Below are 25,163 nucleotides of genomic sequence, written 5' to 3'. Positions count from 1 at the left end.
GAGCAAAGGTGATGATAAATGGTGACCTTTCCTTCTCCTGCCTTTCAGCTGGACCACTTGGATAAGAAAGGCCAGTGTGCACTGGTCCACAGCGCACTGAGGGGCCACAGTGACATTCTGCAGTACCTGCTGTCCTGCGAGTGGTCAGCAGGTCCTCCCCAGCCAGGCACGCTGAAAAAGAGCCAGGCCCTGCAGCAGGCATTGACAGCGGCTGCCAGCATGGGCCACAGCTCGGTGAGTGGGGCTCTGTGGTTCCTTCTTGGGAAACTGGATTCGTGGTCCAGCAGGGTGGGTACTTGTGCCAGTCACCTTCTTCTGAGTTGCTAGCATGTAACACATGGAAGAAATGAAGAAAAATGAGGATTTCAAGAAACAGCAGTTGGTTTGACCACGTGTCACCGTGGTCAAGGGTGTTGGCATAACACCCTTCCCAGAAGTGAAAGCCCAGAGCCTATAGTGTCAAGTGTGCAAGGGTGCTCACGTGATGGTGGCAGGCTTCCCTCACATGGAGCCCTCGTAATATTCATAATGTTCATTTTCTGCTCTTCCTTCTCTATTTCTTTTTTAAAAATTGATCTTAGAGAGAAGAAAGAGGGAGAGAGAAACAGAATCATTGATGTAAGAGAGAAACAGTCATCAGTTGTCTCCTGCACCCCCACCCTGAAACCTGGTTATGGTGCCCTGACCAGGAATCGAAACCACCTCCTTTTGGTTATGGGATGGTGCTCCAACCAACTGAGACATGCGACCAGGGCTACCTTGTCTGTTTCTCTCTTCCCTCCCTCTTCTACTGTTATCCTCTTACCCTGCTGCCTTACTTTTTCCCTGAACTTTGGTTCATTCTTCTGTCCTTGTGATCTTTTAAAAATAATCACATGGAATCCTAATTCTAAAATCATCCTTGAGTATTTGAAGGCTTTAAAAAATAGAACCCGAATGCTCCCCAGCCTGTAAAAATGCCTGCCATTCGTAGTTCCTGCACTGAAGGAAAACTCCGCAGTAGATCAGTAGAGCACTTCTTTTTGGTAGACGTTGGTATTCCCTGGTTTGAAGGTTTAATTGTCATCTCCTGACTAGTGTGTCTGTGGATTTGATAATATTTTACCAGCTCCCTTCTGTGTATTTCTCACTCTGTATGATCCTCAAGCAATCAGTTTCCTGTATTTGGTAAGAATCTTCCCCACAATGATTTAAGGTAAATTTGGGTACAAAGCTGGCTAGCTGGATAACTTTTGGCATTTAAAACACAAGGGCAGACATACCTATGTGCACGCACATGTGTTAAAAATACACATATACAGCCCAGCTGGCGTGGTTCAGTGGTTTAGCATTGACCCATGAACCAGGAGATTATGGTTCGATTCCTGGTCAGGGCACATGCCTGGGTTGTGGGCTCAATCCCCAGTAGAAGGTGTGCAGGAAGCAGCCAGTCAGTGACTTTCTCTCATCACTGATGTTTGTAGCTCTCTCTCCCTCTCCCTTCTCTCTGAAATCGATGAAAACATATTTTTAAAAAATACACATATACAATACTTCAACAGAATATATTGCATCAAGTTGAATGCAGAAACATATAAGAGGATGCAGCTCTCTTAAGAGAGATATGAGAGATTTACAAAAATATGAAACAATGCCAGTCAACTTACATGTTTTAGTTTGGGGAAAAAACACTCATGTTAAAAAAAAAAAACTTTCATAAAAGTATGTTTAATGTTGTATATAATGGGTTTATGATAAACTCAACTTGTTTTAAAGCTGGCTAGGAGGAATGCTGTGCAAAAGCAACCTCAGCCCAGCCAGTAACAGTTTCATGGGAAGGGGCAGGATTCATTCACCAAGAAACTCGAAGGGTGTATGTGCTTGCTAAGGCTGCTGTAACAAGTGACCACAGACTTGAGTGGCTTAAAACAGCACACACCTGTTTTCTTATGGACCTGGAGGTCAGAAGGCTAAAGGTAAGGTGTCAGGAAGCCAGTGTTCATTCTGGAGGCCCTAGAGGGGAATGGTGTTTAGCTTTTCTCTAGTTTCTGGAAGCCACCTGTATTCCTTAGCTTGTGGCCCCTTCCTCTGTCTTCAAAGTGCATCACTTTAACCTATGCTTCTGTCCCATCTCCTCCTTCCTCTGACATGTTTTTCCTGTCCCTCTTAGAGGACAGCTGTGATTATGTCAGGTTTATATGAGATATGCACCTGGGTAATTCAGGGTCATCGTCCCATTTCAAGATTTATAATCACATCTGCACATTCCCCCTTGCCATATAAGGTAACATTCCCATGTTTTTGGGACAAAGATGTGGACATATTTGGAGGCTATTGTTCAGCCTACTGCAATGGGTACAGCCTGGGAGACAGGAAAATGGCTCTGCCGTCCTCTCCTGCTGCTGCTTTGCACAAGGTGAACACTGCTCCTGTTTGGGGCTCAGATCCTTCCGATTCCCCACGAGCCAGCATTCTGCCTCCACACCTGTGACCCAGCCTGCTCTTTGATGGGGAGGTGGCCGTACAGAAAAAAGTAATAACGTTGTCAACATAAAAATCATTTGGGCAGTACTAATTCTATTGAAAAGATGTACACTGCCTTGTTTTCTTTCCTTGTGAAAATGGATTCACCATCTTCGCGGGATTTATGCAGAAGCTGCACTTTGTGTGATATCCTGTGTCCTTCGTTGATTAGGCTGGCATATTTGGGTCATGTTGGAATTCATTAAAATTCTGAGTACCTGGTAATCCTGAACAATGTTGCTGAAATTCACTGCAGGTTTGTTTTTTTTTTATTCTTCTCAAAGTGAAAGTGTGAATAGCATATGAATTATGCTTGAAAACGGTTTTCATTATATTTTCTCTCCTTGTGCAGCATGAGATAATCATGGTTAAAAAACAACAGACTCTCTCCTTTGATACATGGGGTATAATAAGCACATATGGCTGCGAGAACTCACTGAATCACCTTTCCACTTCTGACAGGTGGTCGAGTGCTTGCTGGGACTGGAAAAGGAACATGAAATAGACGTCAATGGCACCGACACGCTGTGGGGAGAAACGGGTAATTATGGCTGCACTGCTTCCAGTCTGGGCCAGCCTGATGTTTCTGCCCCCGTTTTGGCCTAATTGTCTGAAAGGATGACTCGGGATGCGTATTGTCCTCTTGTTACTTTATCATTCAAAGCTTCTCGCTTTTAAAACTTCCCAGATGAGTAGTAAAGCTTTGCTAGAAGCATATAAAATTGGAATCATTTGGAATTAGACCAGCAGTTCCTGTTAATCTGATGAATGTCAGCTAGAAATGCTACACCTGACGAATGTCAGCCAGAAAGACCTGAACAAGGTGTTCCCGCATCCTCACCAACCTGGTCTCCTGGGAGCAGGGCAGGAGCTTCCAGCCCGGGTCCAGGTGAATCAAAGGTGTTCTGCAAGAAAGGCTGTGGCCTTTCCTGTGGAATGAGAGCAGCACTCGGGCCTCGGGGGCCTGCTTAAATACTGAATACAGGCTACCAAGTCCATTTCCATGGGGCGGGGGGGGGGGGGTATGTGTGTTGAACTGTGGCATGGGAAGGAAGCCCATGGTGAGTGGAACTTAATGAAGATCTGATTTGCTTACCTGTTGGGTTAATATGGATAATGCTGCTTTGAAGTTTTCCATTGGACTGAATTGGTATTAGAAATGTAGGACTGTGAGTTATGAGTTGTTGTTGACTTGATGTAACCAAGGGTGTTTAAAATGTGTGCCCAGTCTGTGTGCTGTATGTGGACATAGTGTGCATGGCTCCCATTTCTCTTGTGCAGATTTATTGCTAAATGCCTTTGAATTATTTCCTAACCAGCCAAATGGTAGTGTGTAGTGTTTATCAGCTGACTCAGACTTAAAAGCCTCAGAGTTTGGGGGTGGGGGTGAGCTGCAGGCCTGCACTGCAGGGCCTCTGATGCTCTCCCTTGGGGGCTGCCACCCTGCGTGACTTCACTGCCTGCTGTGGTGCCTCAGGAAGAGGTGGCCTGGCCTCTGGCTCCAGGGAGACTACAGGACCCCAAACAGGGTTGGATTATGCTTGGGGCTAAATGTGTGTGGATTTAAATATTGCCCTTAACTCTTTATGGTGTCTTTCCCGCACGCATTTAAATGGTATAGGCTGCTCCATAGATTAATAAAAGTTTCCGTCCATGTTCATGTTGTTTTGTGGGCATTAGAGTAGGATAGTGCGTGACCTTGTTCTGTGCTCAGCCAGAGGGTCCAATCCCTCCTTTCCTTTGCCTGGTGTAGCAGGTTTGGACAAGTTACTCTGCCTCCTGATCAAATGAGGTAAACATTATCTACTCTTCAGGATTGTGGTGAAGATAAGGAATCATGTCCCAGTGTACCTAATATTACGATCCCTTGCCCAGCAAGGCGTGGCTCAGCAGTTGAGCGTCAACCTAGGATCCAGGCGATTGGGGTTCAATTCCTGGTCAGGGCACATGCCCGAGTTTCGAGCTCAATCCCCAGTCGGGGAGTGCAGGAGGCAACCTATCAATGACTCTCATCACTGATGTTTCTCTCTCTCTCCCTCTCCCTTCTTCTCTCTGAAATCAATAAAGATATGTTAAAAAAAAAAAAAAAAAAATCCCCTGGAATCCTGATTCAGTAGGTCTACTCGTTTCTCCAGTCACTAGTATACACGTGTTTCTGTGTCCAAACATTGCTGACTGGTCACAAGATAACTCCTTGTCTGCACTTACATTAATTTAAGTAATTTTAAACACCTTGCTGACAGGTCACAACGGAAAAGTAGCCAGCCGCACCGGCGAGTTCTGGTTTGAAATAGCTGGTCAGCAAGGTGTTAACAAGCATCCCAAGTTGTGTGAGGTGACTCATGACTTCAGGACAAATAGAGAACCACTGTGAAAGCTGTTTGCAGTGTCCAGCTTGTGGTGACCCCTAATGAGAGGTGCTCATGGTGGCGATGGAGGCTAGTGCTAGTGGTAGTTAACAGCGCACACTGAGCTTACAGGGGAATCTCCAGCCTTTAATACTGAAGATGACTTTTCTTTCTGGAAGAAAAATCCAGAGAAGGGCTGCATGTGAGGACCCTGTGTGAGTGAGTGGTCTGTTGTGTCTCTTGATGACCCATCCTGAATGTCAGGATCCCCTTGCCCCCTTGCGAATCTGCTAGGCTGATTCAGTCTTACTGAAAAAGTGAATCACAGTTCAGCTCCACCCTTCGGAAGCACACCCTGCAGACCACTTTGCAGCCTGGGAAGTAGTTCACACCCTTCCTCAGCAGGCTTCAAGGGTAAATTTCATCAGCTAAGAGTTTGAAGGAATTTTTTTTTATTACACCAAGAAAAAGTTAAGCACTATTTCTTAGGTTTAGAGGGGCCCTCGGGGGGCTCTTTGTGGACTGCATGTCAATAAAATCAATCTTGCCTTCTCTGCATTTCCTATCTGGTGTTCCTTCAAAAATGACCACCATTTTTCCTGTGTTCCTTCAAAAATGACTACCATTATCTGCTACTCCAAATCCTCCTAATTTCCATGTCTGTGGTCATCAAAAAACAGTTGTACTTTGAAATCTTGCAGAGGACATTTTAAATGAGAGAGCATCTGCAAATTTGGGGTATTGCCCAGATCATGAGGTACGTGCTTGGGATTCGGCCACAGAGGGTCCATGTTCCCCGGGCCCGCATGCCCCCTGGAGAGGGCGAGCGAGAGCGGTGGCCAGCTCACAGTGCTCATTCTCACCAGGCAGCTCCTGCGGCTCCCCAGCCCCAACGGGCTGCGCTGCTCTGTGCACTGCTTCTCGTTCCTGGGGACCCTTGGAAGTGAAAGCCATTGTTTCACTTACTGGTTCTGTTTCGCCCTCGTTCCTGGGTGTGGTCAGTGGTGATTTGTGTCTCAGACACTCTAGAATGGGGCTTATCTGTCTCCAGCCACAGCTCGAGTGTAGCATCCTGAGTGTGACTCTATCTGGAGTGTGGGAAGGTGACAGAACTGGAGGCTCTGTATGAATACTGCAGTTTGTTATTTGCGAACCCTTGTATAACTTTATGCAAGCCTGACAGAGCTGCTGAGGACTGGCCTTGCAGGTGGGTCTCCCGCATAGCAGCTCTGCCCTGCAGCTACCTAGGCCCTTTGCTCCGGGACATTCACGGACTTGGTCAGACGGTCTCAGTCTCCTGGTTTCTGGGCAGCCTGGAACATGACAAGAGCCCATCAGATGCTTGTGTGATCTCTGTCTCAGGCATTCCACAGCCATGACAAGTAAGTCTGGCTCCAATGAAGTCCTGACCAAACAGAGCTGCTATTTCCATGTCAGTGTTTGATGTGAATTAGCCCAGCCTGAAATGATCAGAAGCTAGATGCTTACCTGGTGACCTCATGCTGTTGTGAATTGTAAGAAAGAACTGTGTTTCCAAACTCCAGGCAACTCTCACGACTGTGAGTCTGCTGTCTGTGTGTCTGGTCAGAACTTCTAGCTCTTCGCAAAGGTACAGAGGCCCTTTTATTTCAGCATTTGCCAGTTTATGTGCAAATAATGCCTGTCTTGTAAGCAAAGCCTTCCCTACTCTTACTCCTGTAGATCACTTAGCAGTTCCCTTCACAGCACTTGTCACTTACAAATTTCATTGTTTTATTGTTGCTTATTTGATAAAAGGCTGTTTTCCCCAAATTGTGGGCTTCAGGAGGGGAGAAATTGCCATGTCTCCTGCACTTACCTGTGTGGATGGCAACTGTGTCCAGTCAAGTGTTCAGTAGAATTTTCTGGGATGGTGGAGGTGTTGTCTACCTGTGCTGTCCAGCCTGGTAGCCACCAGCCTCATCTGCTGCTTGTCACATAGGTGTTAACTCAGTGGACAAGTGGGTGCATAGAAAACAAAGCCATATAATTTTTAGGGTAGGCGACATTCACTTTGCAGAATAATTTGGGAGAACTCTTGTTGTTTGAGGGGGAGGGGTAAGGAGCCCCATACCTGCTCCTCATAAGGACCCAGTCTTCTGGTTTCTTTGTGTCTGTCTGAGTGCAGGTCATGTCCTGCTGGATCCCAGACTGGCTTAGAAACTTGTCCTAGTCACCGATGTCACGCACACCGTGTCGTTGGGTGCTGGATTGCATCTTTGGGAACACAGGTATTAGCAACCAGACACAGTGTAGGCACAGGACCAGATGGCCTATGGCAGCCCCACCTAGCTTTGAGTTCATAACATCTCCCTCCCTGCACCACCAGCCTGACTGCATCCCCAGGATGGCCTGTGTTCCCACATGTGTCCCTTGGAAATCCTTCTCACTGCTTTATCTCTGGTCTACGAACAGACCTGGAGTCCCAGGCTTCACACAGGGATAGATTGCTGCCCTGCCCATTGGCCCCCTGCTCGCATTGGCCCCTGCCCATTGGCCCTCTCCTCACTTCTGAAAGGGGATGCTCCAGCAGACGTAATTAGATGGATGGCTGAAATACTTCATGTGAAGTGTCCCTTTATGCTGTCCATGCTGTTTTAGTTGGTAAAATACTTTAGTTGGCAAATACTTTCCAAAGAAGTTTAGTCATTGTAAATACTATGGGATTTTTTTATTGCCAAAGCTGTTAAAAACACCTTATTTGCCCTTACTTCTACGAAGGGCTGTATTTTGACCTCTGTAAATTGAACATATTGCTTAGCTGCATAGCCCTCCATTTTTGTAGCCCTTTGAAGCAGTTCAGTTCAGCATGTATGCTTATCACAGTTCACTATTTCTAATTCTAGACAGAATTCTGGCCACGCCCTGGCCACCCCTGGAACTTGAGTCTGAGGCCTAGCAGCTGGGGTGGGGCCCCCTCCAGGCCAGACCTTGGGGAGAGGGTCCTCACACCTGTTTCCTTACTGGGCCATGAAATATAGTTGTATTTCCTCCTTGATGTTTTACGAGTTTCACTCTTTTCTCCACAGAACTGTTTTAATTTCCACTCTGTGGCTCAGCCTGTACCCCTGGAGGAGAGGTGCCCTTCAGTTCTGAATGGCAGGTGGCCTCGGCTGCCGTGATGACTGAGTTTATCACGGAGGCTGCCCCAGAGCGCAGTGCATGCCCCCAGGGGACAGGATGCCCTGTGGCTGGGTTAGAGATGACCCTTGGCTCATTTGAACTTTACCTAACTTTTTTTTGGAGAGAGGAATTTGGCGTTCACGTATGTATGCACATCCAGAGCTGAGATTCAGAGGAAAGACTGGAAGGAAAAGCGTTTGTCCACTGCTTGCTGGGGCATGTGGAGAATTTGTGTTACGGAATTTGCTGAATGTATCTTGTGGAGAAAAGCTGAGTGACTTGGTATTTGGTTTTTTGGAATTCCTGAGCATCTCATCCACACTGTTGTTGGAAAATACTTGTCAAGGCATTCCTTCCTCTGCTCGGGTTTGTTTTAGGAAAGCACAGAAAGATTAGTGGGAATCCAGGTTTCTGTCAGTCCAAACAGAGGTAGAGGTTCTTGATTTTCCTTGGTGTAAAAATTGAAAGGAGGGATAACCTAGGACCCCAGAGGGTGTGAGGGAGGTGACAGCCCGAGCAAGATAGGGTGGGGGAATCCAGGATCCTAGATGGTTAACCTGAGAGGGATAACCCAGGACTTTGGAAGGGTAGGGAAATGTTACAGTAACACGAACCCGGAGAGTTTGGGAGAGGGGTAGTTCAGGACCCTGAGAGGAAGGGGGTGGGGTGGGATAACTCAGAGTCCTGTAAGAGGAAGGACAAAGTGGGGTAAGATGGGACACTGGGGGAAGGGGAGCCCAGGCTCTGGAAAAAGGGTGAGGGGCATGGGGGTCAACCTAACAGTAGAGGTGACTTGGGGGTGAGCACTAAGCGCGCTGGGTTTGTCCACACCCTGTGCCCTTCCTGCTCTGGCTGACCCCTGATCTAGGTGTGTTCTGGAGACCACTCCTGTCTGCTGGGAGGACAGCAGAAACCCGTTGACCTGCGTGTCCCTGCCCTGCAGGCAGGAGAGGGGCAAGGAGTGGGGCGTGTTGTGTTTAAACTGAGTGTGTCTCAGGTGCAAATGACTGGACCTTACGAGACCTCTGTTCACACCTTTACCATGTTGCTGTTTCTGTACATAGAGTCACCATTCTGGTGAGTGGTTCCTTCGTACTCATCTTTAAAAAACAAACTCCTGCTTTCAACATAAAAACTTGTACTCATCTCCATCGCGGTAGCTTAGCGCCCCCCTGCCTGCGCGCGCTGTTGCGTGGTCTGCCAGTCAGTCACTCCTGGGACTGCAGATGGCTCATCCGCATGCCACAGAAGAACCATAAGCAACTCTTTCAAATTCTTATTGAAACGATATTTGGATTTTTTCTTGCTTGCTTTTGCTTTTTGGAGACCGGATGTGAGCTTTTATAAAGTGGTTATGTGAAAACGCCCCCTTTTCACGGGGGCACCCCGCGCGGTGACCTGCTCATCACTGCTCCTCAGCACACATGCTCAGCCCTTTAAGGAGAGGGGAGAGCAGCACATTACACGTGCTTTAAATAACTTGGTGTGTAAGAGGATCTATCAAACATGTGAGCGCTCTCAGCACCCTTCGGAAGTGACAGCTGCTCAGAGCTTCGATCTTCTGAGAGATTTTTAGAACAAAGTCTGTATGAAATGTGATTTATGTCATCCACATTTTAGGAAATTGTTTTTAAATTGAATTTACATTATTTATAGCACACACGATTCCTCAAAGGATTTGAAGAGGCTTATTTGAAATGGTACATATAAGAATAGGGGAAAGTAAAGTCAGGAATAGGACACGCGGAGCAGCCACACATGCCTGCCATCGGGCCTGAATGTTCACGGGGCTTCGCTACGGTTTTGGCGTTGGGAGGCCAGTGTCCAGGGTTAGAGGGAACACGGTCATTGTGGGCTATCCTCATTGTCCGTGGGAGAAAGCTTAATAGTTCTTCAGCGAAGAAAAGTGTTTTCTTGCACTCTTGATCTAAAACCACATTTATGGGTTATATGATTAGTTGGACAGTTTTAGAGGCAGTGTCCGGAGGCAACAGCGTAGGAGTTAAGAACTTTTCCAATCCTGTCCCTGCCTCCCACGAGCTGTGTGACCTTAGGCAAGTCGTTTAACATCTCTGGGCATTATTTTCATCATCAGTTAAACCTGATGAGTGGTACTTGCCCTGCAGAAGTTAGCTGTGTATTAAATGAATTCATGAGTTAATTCCATGAAGCATCACACAGGAAGCACATTACAGTGTCATAGTCTATTGTTAAAATGTGCCTGGATCTTCCTATTTTGATAGCATGGCCATGTGCCTGGATCTTCCTATTTTGATAGGATGGCTCCCTGTTCAGCTGCTTGGGTTTAATTCCTGACTGACACTGATTTGGAGCACATGATGTGATTCTTGTGGCTCGCTTCCTTCACCTCAATAAAATGGATCTAATCATCTAATTCAAAGGATCCTTGTTGAGGCGAAATGAGAATTCACCCAAGTATTTTGCCCAGAGCTCAGCAGTTGTTAGTGTTCAGCAGATGTACTATACTGCCAGGGTTGTGATAAGGTGATCGTTAATATTAATTAATTATCATTGTCACATGGTAGTTATTTAAGCTATGCGTTTGGTCTTGATATAGTATTGAAATGTTTAAGTGCTAGAGCCTTAGTTACTCTGCAGTTACTGTACAAATATGGAGACTAGAAAATAATTTTGGTCACACGCGAAGTCCTGTTTAGTGGCAATTGCACGTTTTATTCCTTTAAAGAATTCCTTGGATATTTGTGGCTCATGTGTAATCCTTAACCCACACGCGGAGACTGACAGTGTGGTTTTACACTTGAACTGGGAACATGTCAGGAGTGTCCTGGTTCCTCAGATTTGACCCCTGCCTTCTTTTCACCTCCCCCAGGGAGCTCAGTGGGAAATGGGCTGATGCAGTCGGTGGGGGAGGCAGCATGTTTTCTGTGTGCTGCTTGGTTGCTGCCTTTTGCTTTGTAACCCAGCCTCCCTCTCCTCGACCCCAGCCTGGCCTTCCGGCTGCCCCTGCGGGCCCTCCTGGGAGACTTCTGCCGGAGGAGAGCCAGGAAGGGTCAGGACAATAAGGAAGGTGTTCCAGACGAGGGCTGCGGGCCTTGGGGAGCATGCGGGCGTGCCGGCTTCCTGTCCTAGAGGCCCAGAGTGGCCGTGGCCGTGCCCCTCCGGCCCGGGCTCCATGGAGCTAGGCTGGGGGTGCCCAGGCTTCTCGGGTTGTCTCCCAAGGCCAGGGCATTTTTCAGGAAGAGCAGTCTGCATTGTGTTTCATTGTGTGCTTCACATTGTTGAGGGTTAGATCAAATGACTGCGGGGTCTTTGTGGAGCTGAGGAATTTATAGCTCTAGGGAAGTTTGTTCTATCTGACAGAAGCCCTCCCTCCCTCAGCGATGGAAGGAAATGCCTGGCAAAGTGAGGCTGTAGGATTCGCTTTTTATAAATCTCAGCCCTGTTCCTAGAGGGTGGAGGAGGGGGTGTTGCCTGGCTTTTTGGTGGCAGAAGTGGGGGACCTACCTTCATTCAGTCAGGACTTTGGGGCCTCTCTCAGGTCCCCCCCCATCCCGTGTGACAGCTCAGCCTAGACACAAGTAGCAGCAAAGCCAGACACAGACCCTGGTCACCCTCTGCTGTCACAACTTCAAAAGACAGTTGTTAGAAAGTCGAGGGGGAGAGGCTGCCATTCCCAAATTGTGTTTTTTTAAAAAATCATGAAATCTCTAATTACCTTGTACCTGTCAGATAAAATAGCTGACAATTTTTCAGCGTTTCATGAGCACTTTTTACTTTTGTTCTCCTTCACACTGGAGCGGGGTTTGTCCGGCGAGCCTTCAACTGAGGTTCAGACATCACTGCCTTTGTCACATCCAATGGTTTCCATCTTGGTGGCAGCTAGATGACATCTGTGAGAACCCTGCTGCTTACTAATATTGGCACTTTCATTTTTTTCCTGTTTTCCACTAATTTTTATAAGTGATGGGAAAAGCCAGTATATTAGTAAATAAATTGCACAAATAAAAACAAGTATAAAAGCTGAGCCAGTCCACGCCCGTCCTGCCCTCAGCCATCGCAGCAGCAGGACGTGCCCTTCAGGTGCACACAGTTGGGGCTAACGTGCTCAGCTCCAGCCTTGGCAGGTGTATTGTATGAAAAGGTTGCTCTCTGGAATCCGGGAACTGCCTCTGTGGGCACTGACCAGTCGCCCTCTCAGAGTCTCCAGATTGGAGACGGGACTATAGGGGAGAGGGTTCACAGGTGGTAGCACATCCCTGTGTGTTGGAGTGACAGAGCTGCCATCAGATGTTACAAACAGCCCTGTGTATGGAATGCCTGTGTTCCTGGCAAGGTGATAGTTGAATTTTTGTAAGTCCAATCTTTGCCTGGAGATCTTTAATATGTAATAATAGGTAAAAGATTCCTGGAAATGATCCGTTTTACAAAGACCCGTATCTCACTGATGTTTTCAATAACTTCACATGGTTGCGTGTCAGTTGGGTTTTCTTCGAGTTTCTGCCGTGACAAATCACTCATGCTCTGAAGACAGAGGGAACAGAATTGCTGCGGTAAAATCCCTCTCAGAATCATCAGAAAAAGATACGTGCTTTCATGAAAATTTAACTACAATAGTGCCATCCTGTTAAGGATTTTGCAAGTGAAAGAAACTGTGCCCAATTTGAGTCCTAAAAAGTGCCGTGTGTTCAGTTTGATTTTCTCCATCTTTGGGTTTCACTGGCCAGCAGACAAGGCCTGGCCCACGGCCAGGGCAGACTGTCCTCCTTCCTGGTCCTCTCTCCTATTTCCTGACCAGGCTGAGTGCAGTGACCCTTTTTGGAGTCTGGTGGCCAGCTCAGAGGTCAGCCTTTTAAGCAGAATAGTTGGAATTCCTGAGCAGAGCTTTGCCTTGATTTTGTTTGGGTAAGCATGTGTTGACTAGTCTTCAGTCTCACTTATTTCCGAATATGGTATCTCTACACCCCTGTGGCTGCTGACACTGAGATACAGCCCAGCCGTGGGGGTCCTGAGGGATGCAGCCAAAAATATTCAATCTTGGTGGAAAAAGGACAGCACACATGTCCTATTTATTGGCGTCATTGGAAAATGAGAGCCTCATTAAGAATTTGTGTGCAGTATGTGGTCTGCACAGGCCTGAGAAAGCTCTGAGTCTCTTACAGCCGGTGCTTCATCACCTTAAGAGGCACAGGAGTCAGGCCACGGAGGAAGAGAAGGGAATCCAGCCCCGTGGCCAGGCCTGGGGGGCGCTCTCGTCCACTCATCAGCAGCTCCAGCTTCTGTCTTCTCTGGCGCCTCCTTAAAGCACTGAGCTCTATTTTTAGAGCTGGGCTGTCACTCTGATGTGCTGTTACTGCAGAAATTCAGTAGCAGCTGCAGCAGACATCCTGATTTAAAGGACCCATTTATAATGCGGATGAAACTTGTTTACCAAATAAAAGAGAATGGAATGTTATGGTGGATCAGCTGCTGCAGACCTCATCTCACGGAAGCCCTGAGTTTATTCCTTCCCGTGGTTCCTGCTTACATGCCGGCCATGTCCCTGCCTGTAGCATGTATGTTGGTTCATTTGTGTGTTGCTTGTCATGCTCAGTACAGGTGGAGGAGAGGCAAGAGGAGGCCTTTCCCAACTGGAGGAAGGTTGCAAAAGAGCAACAGGTCCAGGCGGTGTGGCTCAGTGCTTGGATCTTCCATTCCACAAGCCACTCACAGGGGCCATGTTCAGATCCATCCAAATTACGTATATAAAAGTGCCCCAGTGGTTTAGGAATCATTAACCTCGGGGCAGGGACCAACTGTGATGGGCATGCCCTGGGCAGCGGGGCCAGGAGCCTCTAATGCAGACTCTCATAGTGCAGACAGGATCACTTTTACCACTGATTTTCAAACATTTTGGATATGGAAACCTCCCACCTCCACCCCAGGGCACCAGTATATAAAACTGATATAAATTCTGTTCTGTAAATGGCATTTGTTTATCATTTCTTTTCAACTTTAGATGTAAAATCAGGACAACGAGCCTGTTTGTACACAGATAGGAATGGCCCCACAGTCAAGAGCACCAGTGGCTTATACTTCATGTCTGTCTCATTCTGGTTGCACTGTCGGGAGAAAATCAGTCATTACCGATGGCAGCTGTTGAAAGTGACTCTTCCATAGTCATAAGGAATTCTTAGAATAGACAGATGCTTTCCCCCATCTTCCTCGGCCTGACCTTTACACCCTTAGGACCCCCAAATGTAGGGCTGCCTGGTGTGCTCACTCTCTCCCCAGCCCCATCACCTCCTCACCTCCCCAGTGTGGAGGCCCCTGGGATGGAAACAGAGCTCAGGTGATCTGTGGGGCAGATGTGGGTGCCTCTCTGTGACATGTGAAGAGGTAGAGTCACCAGCCCTTGCCCTGTGACCCTCAGAGACGCTCCGTAGAGACGTCTTTGTTCCTTAGAGGAGCTGCTCTGTCACAGATCAGGCCCAGATGTCAGGTTTTTATCCTGTTGTGTGTGTGGCTCCTAGGGGTTCAACCGTGGCCGGGCTGATGGGCAGTTGGAGCAGGTAAATCTGTCTGCTCTGAAAGGGCTTCTGAGAAGGACAGCAGGGCTGAGCCATGTGTGTGGAAAGCTGCTTTCCTGAGTACTTGGCTGCCCTGGTTATAGGTGCCAGGAGAGCAAGACGCAGACCCAGGGACTCACATGGAGCCAGGGCCCATGCCTGGGCCTCTTCCAAGACTCTGTAAGCCGTGCCCAGTGTCTGCACTACGTGTGAACAGTCACCCTGTGTCTATACTGTTGTGTTTTCCTCAGAATCGATGTTCAGTTTGTCATTGCTATGTGACCCTCTCTTGTTTGACCATTCCACAACTTATTGGTGCATCCTACTGTTGATGGCTCTCTGCTCTGCTTCCAGTTTGGGGCTGGTGTGAGCCCATTGCACATGCCTCTCAGTGGACTCCAAGGGCACCCACCACCAGGCACGTTTCTGCAAGGCTCAGGGTTGCAGGGTTACGTATGTGCATCTTCAGCTTTACTCAGTAGTGTCAGCAGGTGGCCCAGTCCTCACTCCCACCAGTGGCATCTGAGCGTTCCCATTGTCCCACATCCATTTCCCAATTACTCGGATTACTAATAAGGTGGGGCACTTTCCATAGCAAGTTCACTGGGATTCCGACTTCACCCTTGTGAGGGCCCTATTCCTGTGTCTTCCCCATTTTCACACTGAGATGTCGTACTGATATGTAGGACCTTGATCTTTTCTGAAAGCTGGAATTTGTAAGCATGAGGCTGTATCTGGAAGCAGTGTCCCAGGCAAGCAGCTTAAGAGACAGCATCACACTCTTCCCTCTCCTTCCTCCTCTACATCATAGAGGTCCCTCCCAAGGTGTCTCTACCCTTCACCCTCAGCCCCTTCCTGTCCCCTTTTCCACTGAAATCTTGTCATCTGGCCTGGCATTGTCCCCGGAACCTGCTGCTCTTTCCTCTAGACAGTGATTCACATGACATAGCAGAGGCCCCCTTGTAACTAAGCCCCTCTCTTTAACACCCTTCCCATTAAGAATCATGCCTTGGGGTGGGAGGCACAGTCACTGACATGAGGGTGTTGCTGAACCTTTGCTCTGTGCTCTTTTCATTCATGCCATATTTACCCTTGGCTGACCTCCCACAGCACCCCCGCTACCAGCTGGCAGCTGGCAGCTCACTACCTCCAGGATCACCCTGGACTCCTCGCCCGAGCACTCGGGGTCCTCTGTAATCTGACTTCCCTTTCTTGACATTTCTAATCTCCAATCTTGGCTTGTTACAGAGATTCCAAGCTCCTTAAAGGCAGGAATGATAGGATACACTCTTTGCCCCCTCAATAATTATTAGTTCTTATTGAATGAAATTTATGACTTTAGGGTGAGAGGCCAGACTGGACAGTAATACTGATTTCTGTTTGTGTTACACTATGTCCTGATTATTTCTTGCTGTAAAAAATAAAGCAAAAACATAGTGACTCCTGAATCTGAAGGCTGGGCTGGGCCTGGCTTGGTAGGAGGGTGGCTCATCCCTGCTCACCTGCCTCAGCTGGTGTAGGTAGACTTAGCCTGAGATTTGTTTCCAGGATGGTGTGCACATGGTCAGCTGTCTGCTGAGAGCTCCCCTGGGACTGCCAGCCATATACTGGCCTCAGTTCTTCTCCCCGTGGGTCTCACACAGGGCACTTGGGCTTCCTCACAGCTCGGCCTCTGGGTCCCAAGCATGAGTGCTCCAAGGAAGCAGAAGTGGCCTACCTCTTGGGACCTGGGCCCCAGGCGCTGATGCACGGTCATTTCTGCTGTTTTATTGGTCAGAGCTCACCCAGATTTGGGGGCCAGGAGCACTGATATGTAGACCCCTTTCTCTCCATGGCAGGAGTGTCAATAGCCACCACATCCTAACAGACTGTCCTCCCTGTGACTGTACTTTAGCCCTGACTGCTGCCGCGGGACGAGGGAAGCTGGAGGTCTGTGAGCTGCTGCTGGAGTGTGGAGCTGCTGTGTCCCGGACGAACAGGAGAGGGGTCCCACCGCTGTTCTGTGCAGCACGCCAAGGGCATTGGCAGGTATGCAGTGGGCCCCTGAATGCTTCACAAACAATGAATGGGGACAGAGCTCACTATAGCCCATCTCCCCTGGACCCACAGGCAGCTCCCCGAGCCCTGTTTTTCCAGTGCTCTTGCTTTTGCTGGTGTCGTCTGTACTATTTGATAATAAAGGTGTGCATTTGACAGGCTAGCACAGTCAGCCAGGTAGGCTGGTGACCAGGAGCAAGGCTGGTACCCAGGTCAGAGACCCATAGTGGCTTCCCCTTGCCTGGGGAGGGGACATGGAGTGGGTGGCCCCCATATGACAACAGAAGACTTGCTGTGACATCTGTTATTGGTATGATTGAGTCACCCATTTGTCCAATGCTGCTGGAAGAGAAGTAGTTCTGCTGCACTCTTTGGAAAAAGGCACATTCCCTGTGGCCCAGCCCTGCAATTCAGGCTGGTTTCTGCTACTGCAAATGGCTTGTTGTCTTTATTTCACGGGAACGTGGGATCCTTGAGAGCAGTGGACTAGCCATTTATTCCTTCCTTTTGTAAACAGTGGCCATAAACCTACCCCATTCATGCCTGGTACCGGATCTCACACAGGCAACAAACAAGTAAATGGATCTTACCATGTTCATTTTAGTGAGAATTTTGTAGACCCAACTTTACTTCATGGTATTGGGTTCTCCCGATTCCTGCTAGCTCTGTTGGTAGGAGCTGTGATTGCTCCCCACCAAGATTTTGGTCTTCTACTTTCATTTTCCAGAGGTTGATTTTCCATGCATGACCTGTTACCTACATGATGCTCTGGCTAATCCTCTCTCCCGGTCTGTTTCCTATGTCACGGGGAAGTTTGGAAAGCATTTGTTACTGTATCAGGAACAAGAAAGCAGTGGGAATATGCCCCCTTCTCTTGCAGCGATATAGTGAATATCATGCAGGGAGACACTGGATACCCCTGTCTAAAGCCATTTCCTCTGGGATGGTAATTGTATGAGACACCTCTCTGGTTCCTTGTCTCTGCTCCCCAACCTTATCACGTGTACTGTTTAAAGGCATGGTCCTGAGCTGAGAATCTCCTCCAGGAAGCTCTGCTGAAAATTGCCCACTGTGAACATCAAGCCATCCACCAAGCTCTGAGTTTTAGAACAGCGCATTGGGTCGGGTGGGGTGGGGTGGGGTGGGTGAATGTTCCCCTGTACCTCACCTCCCCTGCCCCCTTTACTAGAGGAGTGTCACTTCAGCGCTAGCGTGAGGCTCCGTGACCATGACTTGCCCCCGTTAGCTCTGCTCAGTTATCCCATATGCCCCGCTGTGGCTGTCTGGTCATTACTTGATTGTGATTGGCACCCAGATTCCTGTGCCTGCCTGGTTTGGGCATGTTTTAAGAAGTACACATCTGGAAGAAGATTTTAAAAGGAATACAATAGAAAATTGTTATAGGCCACACAGATTACACAACCTTGAGGTTTTTTTAAAGAAGATAGTCCTTTCACTACTTCTAAAGGTGGGAAATCCTGCCTGGGTGTGGAGAGCATGGTGTAGAATGCAGCAGGGAGGCTATAACTTGGTGTGTTTATTTCAGATCGTGAGGTTGCTCTTAGACCACGGCTGTGACGTGAACCTAAGTGACAAGCAGGGCCGGACACCCCTCATGGTGGCTGCCTGTGAAGGGCACCTGAGCACTGTGGAATTCCTCCTTTCAAAAGGTAGCTCACTGTCTGCTCCGCACGGGGTTCTTTTGGAGGGACAAAAGAAAGAGCTTTGACACACTCATTCAGCACTTTCTGATTCAAAGTTTAGGTTTTTTTGTTGTGGAGATTTCCTAACTGACACAAGGGGAGAGAATAGGTGATGAAGCCCCTGTACCTATTACAGCTTTAACAGTGATGAGCAGGTCGCCGAGGCCGCTTCCAGTGTCACAGCACCTGCTTGCTCGTGTTTGGGCCGGGTGTTTGCACGTGTGAAACGTTTGGCTGTATCTGGCTTGGCTTGTGGAATTCACGCCCTAAGATTGGGGTGTTTTTTTTTTCCAGGTGCTGCCCTTTCTTCTCTGGACAAAGAGGGTTTGTCAGCATTAAGCTGGGCTTGTCTGAAAGGTCACAGGGCAGTGGTCCAGTTCCTGGTTGAGGAAGGAGCCGAAATAGACCAGATGGATAAGAACGGCCGGACTCCCCTGGACCTGGCGGCCTTCTACGGCGACGCAGAGACCGTAGGTACCGCAGGTGGCCACCCTCCTCCACCTGCCCGCATGCGGGCCCGTGCCACAGAGAAGCCAGGACCTGAACCACCTCCAGAGTGTGTGTGCGGCTGTGCCTGAGTGCGGTCATTGTGTTGTGTGTGTGTGGTAAGGCTTTTATTTTTAATTTTTTTTTTACTTGAGAGAGGGATAGAAACCCATCAGTGATGAGTCACTGATAAGCTGCCTCCTGCGTGCCCCCTCCTGGGGATCGAGCCCGCAACCTGGGCATGTGCCCTGACCAGGAATCGGACCATGATCTCCCGACTCATAGGTTGATGCTCAACCACTGAGCCACACCAGCGAGACAGGTATTTTTCTTCTTCTTTAATTCTGTGACACGCAGTCTATTCCAGAACTGTAGTAAAGATTTGAATAGACTCTTAAAAGCTTAAAAATACATGATTACAAACTATGTAAAACACACACACATGTATATGTAGTTTTTCTTTATAGCAATCCATATAAATAGAATTCCTATATAGATCATTTAAAAATCACTTCTATGTATATGAGAAATTACTCATCAAATAATTCTTTTTTGTTTTTAAAGCGATATGGCAGTGTCTAGAATGCTTTATTTTTATTTTTTAACCAATATCTAAGTCTAATTGAGGTATGAGGGGATAAAACCTTAATAAACAAAGAAATTCAAAATGTTTTTCAGGGTAGAAACTGTGTCTTTGTCAGGGTTCTCATCTCTGGTACCCAGCAGGCCCTGGAGGGATATTCAGCCCCTTTAGAGTTATCACTTTTGAATATTTAATATGTCTAAAGATTACCTAGAGAAACAGGTTTTATGCTAGAAGCTGTGGACCTTGGAGCAAAAGCCATCATTGCCCTACACATCTGAGCCCTGATGCTTTTAAAAGGCAGTGATATTAGAGTTAAAAATGGTCTCCATTTCCTGAGCATTGTAAACTATACTTAATATCGATTTCAGACACCGCTATTTAACTGAACCTCACATATCTATGCTTTTATTTTTCAGCTTTTACTACCTAATAAATCCTGTAGCTTATCAACATTAGGGAAAAGTGAAGGCGTGTAGCATTCTAGTACCTTTTTAAAAATTCTGATGAATAACACAAGATGTGCCTCCTGAGCCATTTCTGAGGGAGGAGATCCGTGTGTGAACTACACGCACCCTGTTGTGCCACCGATGTCTAGACTGTCTCATCTTGTAAAACTGAAACTCGCCCATTAAACATCTCACTCCTCCCCACAGCCCCTGGAAACCACCAGCCCGCTTCTGTCTCTCCGAATTTGACTGCTCTCGGCACCTCACATAGTGGAATCATACACTGTGTGTCCTATTCTGCCTGGCTTATCTCACTTAGCATAGTGTCTTCAAGGTTTATCCATGTTGTAGCATGTGTCAGGATTTTCTTCCTTTCTAAGGCTGAATAAATAGCCCATTGTGCATATTTTCTACATTCCCTGTATCCATTCATCCATCTATGGACACAGGTTTCCTCCACCTCTTGGTACTGTGAATGGGGCTGTTATGAACATAGGTGTGCAAGTATCTCTTTAAGATCCTGCAAATTCTTTGAGATCTACCCATATTCTCTGGGGTATAGACCCAGAAGTGGGGTTGCTGGATCCTATGGTAATTCTATCATTAATTTTTTGAAGAACCTCCATACTGTGTCCAGAGTGGCTGTTCCATTTTCCATTCCCTCCAACAGAGCACAGCGTTCCTATTTCTCCATGTCCTCACCAACACTATTTTCTGTTTTATTTATGTATGTTTTTTTATAGTAGCCATGCTAACAGTGTGCGGCTGAATCTCGTGGTTTTGATTTGTGTTTCCCTGATGATTAGTGATGTTGAACATCTTTTTATATGCATTCCGGCCATTTGTATATCACCTTTGGCAAAACACCTATTCAGGTCCTTTGCCTATTTTTTATTTATTTTTGTTAATCCTCACCTGAGGATTTTTTTCCATTGATTTTCAGAGTGGAAGGGGGGTGGGGGAGAAGAGAGAGAGAGAAACATCTAGGTGAGAGAGATACATGGACTGGTTGCCTCCCACAGGCACCCCTATGGGGCCAGGGATCCAACCTGGCGCCCTTTGGTGCACAGGCCGATGCTCTAACCACTGACCCATGTCAGCCAGAGCTCCTTTGCCTATTTTTAAATTGGGTTATTTGGGGTTTTGTCGTTGACGTGAAGAATCTTTAATATTCTAGATATTTATCCCTCTAGTGTCGCTTTGAACAGCAGGCGGACTGATAGGATGTGTCTATCAGATCCCCTTGAAAATCTAAACTGGCTTCAGTCTTATTCAGTAAGGGGAGCAATTTGAGTGGCCAGAGTGGTTTCTCCTGTTTAGTCCAAGTGACAGCTGTTTTATCACATTAAACCAGTTGTAGCAGGGTCTCCAACTTGCCATCTTTACAGCCCCAATATTCAGGTCTCATCCCTAAGCCTTGAAGTGAGTTATAATCGGGTCCGTCGGATCCCAAGCTGCTCGTCTGTCCAGCTTGCTGTGCCCGGCCCGTGTGGGTCTGAGTGTCGCGTAGGTGCCCATGCCTGTGGCCTGCCAGCGTGCTGGAGCTGCCGCATGGTGCGCCTCCTGAGTGACTGGGGATGAAAGGTGACTGTGTCCCGTCTCTGTGGCCGGGACATGAGGTGAGACAGACGATGACACGTGCCTTCACCTGTCTGCAGTATACGAGCGTGTGTACACAACATGCCCCTCCCCTGGAGTCTCACGGCTGACACCACGTTCACTGTGACAGCGGGTGTTAGGCACGGCTTGCGGCTTCTCTGTTCTCTGCCAACTTCATTTCCATTCTAGGATCCCTACTGGCCATAGTCACCGAAGATCAAGAAAAGCTCCCACATTAGAGTGCTGTAGGTGGACTGGCGACTGCGCCCCTGCCAGGAGCCTCTCCTCATGCCCTGTCCCCCTGCAGGTGCTGTACCTGGTTGACAAGGGAGCTGTGATTGAGCATGTGGACCACAGCGGGATGCGGCCCTTGGACAGAGCCATCGGTTGTCGAAACACATCTGTAGTGGTTACGCTGCTGAGAAAAGGAGCCAAATTAGGTCAGTAAACACCTGAGTTCAGCAGTGAGCGGGAGGGTAGCTTCAGATTTTAGAGCATGTTAGGGACCTCTTAAATATTTTCCTGCTCCCAGGTTAAGATGTCAGGTGATTGGAGATTTTTCCCCCCTTCTCTAAGGCTCATTTAATCACAGTCGCCTAAATGTTTACGTAGCTCATATCCTTGCCAGTGAAGGCAGGAAGCAGAGGCCAACATGGAAGGTGAGTCTCGGTGGCAGGGTGTTAGGGGTGCCCGGGGGTCGGCCGGGGAGCAGGTCCGTGCACTCTGGGGGCGGGCGGGCGAGCAGAGCAGGTGGTTGTAACGAGAGCCAGGTTTGAGGGCCGCTGTGTAGAGTAAGTGCAGTCAGCTGGGCGGGGTAATGGCAACCCCAGCGCAGCTTCCGCGAGGGCATTTGTGACTTACTGGGGACAGGGTTGGGGTTAGTTAACGTTGGGGGTGGAGCGACCTGAGTGGGGAAAGCCCCTTCCGTGTGGCTGGCTGGAAGGTGACCCGCCATTCGGAACACGTGGGGAAGCGGCAGCCAGAACAGCGCCGTGCTGGTTCGGTGGGATGGGACTCGGGCCACAGTGGTTCTGGGGAGGCGACTGTGATGAAGATGATGCTATGAGCTGATATTAGTAAGCAGTTCACAGCGTCGGGAGCTTTTCCAGGCAGTTTCATGTTTTAACTTTCTCAATAGTCACCCCCTGTAAGTAGGCGGCGATGCCACCGTCATGTCAGGGAGGAAGCCAACGCCCAGAGGAGGCGCGCGGCTTCCCGGGGTCACTGAAGCGGCAGAGCCATGGCTTGGACCCGAGCAGTCTGATGTCCGAGCCGGTGCTCGTGAGCATCACCCACTGCATGTGTTCAGAAGGGGTCGGAGAGAAGTTTGTGGCCAGGCTGTGGGCCGAGGGAAGTTGGCCGTAGCCGTGAGCGGGGAGGGCCGAGAGCACGAGTGGTGGGCAGCCGGCGGGAGAGCTAAGGCCAAGGCGCCGCGGGGCGCACGGGCTGCTAGGACACACCTTCACGGCCAGCGGGCACGGGCACGGGGAAACAGGAGCCTACTCTGAAGCCTTGTTTAATTGATTTCACCCCAGATGCCCATAGGGAGGGAGGGATGGGTAATGGCTGCTCTGCTGCATTAGTTCCCCCATACTTTTTCCACCAGAATAACAACAGTTGGTGCAGGCACAGTTCCCCTCCCAAGTGCTTAGTTCAGTGCCAGAGAGATGAGCAGGGAAACCCGCTCCTGGAGGCCTGCAGGACAAGCATTGGTCCCCTGCGGCTGGGTCCCCGCTGTGTGCCATCTCAGCTGTGCTGGGGCCACAGAAGTACTGAGCTCCTTTCCTCCAGGGCCGCGGAAGGGCCGCTCACTCTCAATGCGTGTTTATTTTGCAGGAAATGCTGCTTGGGCGATGGCTACTTCCAAACCTGATATTTTGATTATACTTTTACAGAAATTGATGGAGGAAGGAAACGTGATGTACAAAGTAAGTGGGTCTGCCCTTTTCTGCGAGCGTTATTTGGTGTGTAATGGATGTGACTGTGCTGTGCACGGAATCCATGTTCCGAGAGAGGCCAACCTGGCCTCGTGCCCAGGCTTTAATATCCTGATGGCAGAATCTTCCAGACAGAGAGCACCTCTCGCTGTGTCTGAGAACCATTATGTGTGAATGAATCCCTAGGGCTGTAACTGTGTCTTACGGCCTGAAGCCTTGGTGCGAAGGCAGAGTTGCTTCTGATTTAATTGACATGTCCTACAGGAGACGCCTTAGTGCCCGGAGTCACGAGACACGGGAAAGGAACATTCTGGAGACATTTTCAGAAGAAAGGGATCATTATGTCTCCTGAGCCTTTCTTGTTTTACTGTCTATAAGGTTCTAGAATGTGAAACTGTTTCTAGAGGTGTTTTTACTTAAAATATTAAGTAATTTATAATACTCAGGAGACTGTATTCCATTTTCCTTTAGAAATGGAAATATGATTTAAATGTGAGTTTAAATTTTCTAAACTAAGACATCAGTTTAGATCAAAAGTAAACTTTTACTAGAAAGGGCCGGATAGTAAATATTTAAGGCTCTGATCCATGGGCTGTGTCACTGCCCAGGTTGGATGCTGTGTGGCACAGAGCCAGCCGCAGATAATACGTAAACAGATTAGTGTGGCTGTGTCCCAGTCAAACTGTGTTTGTAAAAATCGGTGGCAGGCCCCGTATGGCCCGCAAGCTGTATTTTGCCAACCCCGGGGTTAGATAGATGCTTAGGTCATTTACATAGATGACTGTTCTTTCCTTGTCTCTGATTAGACAGAATTAAAAGATCCTAAAAACAAAAACCTAGATTATGACCATTTCAATCCTTTTTACCGTGAGGCTGCTGCACTTTCAATGTTTTAGTTTTTCCGTTTTAAAAATAATAATAAATAAATAGGCATGTAGCATGGCCCAGTGGGGTTCCTGTCTTGGAATCAGTTTGAAATTGAGTTCAGAGTGTGCATTGTTGCAGCTTTGAAGTGGTTTTAATGTGAAGTTTGGTGGGCAATTATGTTAGAAACACCAAGCCATTTTCAGCAGGCTTCCTACCTGCTGTGCAGCGGAACTGACTGAGCATATTATGTGGATTTCTTTAGCCTTGAAAACAACGCGTTCTGATTTTTAAAGCCCATGCTTTCGTTCCTCTTGAAAAAATTGTTATTCTACAGCAAGCTCTGGGTTTATCCACAAGACACTATTTGCCTTAGGAACTGCATTATGTTTTCATCTGATTTCTATTACACTTAGAATTAAAATATCTCTATGAGATATAAATTTCAAAATATACTATTGAAATAAAAAAAGATACAAAATGAGAGAGCATTTGTCTGGCCGGGCATGGCTCAGCAGTTAAGCATTGACCTAGGATGCAGGAGATCACAGTTCGATTCCCAATCAGGGCACATGCCCTGGTTGCGAGCTCGATCCCCAGTCGGGGGCGCGCAGGAGGCAGTCGGTCAATGACTCTCTCATCATTGATGTTTCTATCTCTCCCTCTCTGTCTCCCTTCCTCTCTCTGAAATAATAAAGATATATATTTTTAAAAAGCATTCATGAAAAGGTTTTCAAAAATATATAACGGAAGGTAATGTGATATGTTAAGATGGTTAGTTACCAATTTGGCAATTTGCAGACGCTGTCCTGTAAATCGGGCTTCTGTCTCACCTTGGGAAGTATGCAGAGCCTGGCAGCCGGTGAGGCCGCGTGTCAGGATCCTTCCAGTGCCATCAGGGTTTGGGAGAAGAACCTCTCTAGGAGCTTTAGGGTGTGGGGTCTTTATTCATCTTGGAGCTTCGGGTACAGGATAAATGTCTGTGAT

General features: G+C 48.0%; 1 protein-coding gene across 9 annotated transcripts in view; it reads left to right on the top strand.

The window, feature by feature from the left end:
- TANC1 (tetratricopeptide repeat, ankyrin repeat and coiled-coil containing 1) overlaps positions 1-25,163 on the top strand; it is a 212,151-nt gene that overhangs the window by 181,511 nt on the left and 5,477 nt on the right. For all 9 annotated transcript variants that reach the window (XM_081141752.1, XM_081141748.1, XM_081141751.1 and 6 more), the window contains 7 exons: positions 49-234; positions 2,965-3,043; positions 16,413-16,546; positions 18,102-18,225; positions 18,553-18,728; positions 21,683-21,815; positions 23,212-23,303. In XM_081141752.1, coding sequence (XP_080997878.1) covers positions 49-234; positions 2,965-3,043; positions 16,413-16,546; positions 18,102-18,225; positions 18,553-18,728; positions 21,683-21,815; positions 23,212-23,303 — 924 coding nt within the window. The remainder of the gene's footprint in view (positions 1-48; positions 235-2,964; positions 3,044-16,412; positions 16,547-18,101; positions 18,226-18,552; positions 18,729-21,682; positions 21,816-23,211; positions 23,304-25,163) is intronic.

Source organism: Miniopterus schreibersii (assembly GCF_964146895.1).
Source record: "Miniopterus schreibersii genome assembly, chromosome: 7".
Taxonomy (NCBI): domain Eukaryota; kingdom Metazoa; phylum Chordata; class Mammalia; order Chiroptera; family Miniopteridae; genus Miniopterus; species Miniopterus schreibersii.
The sequence above is the reverse complement of the archived record's forward strand: the minus strand, read 5'-3'. Positions and strand labels throughout refer to the sequence as shown.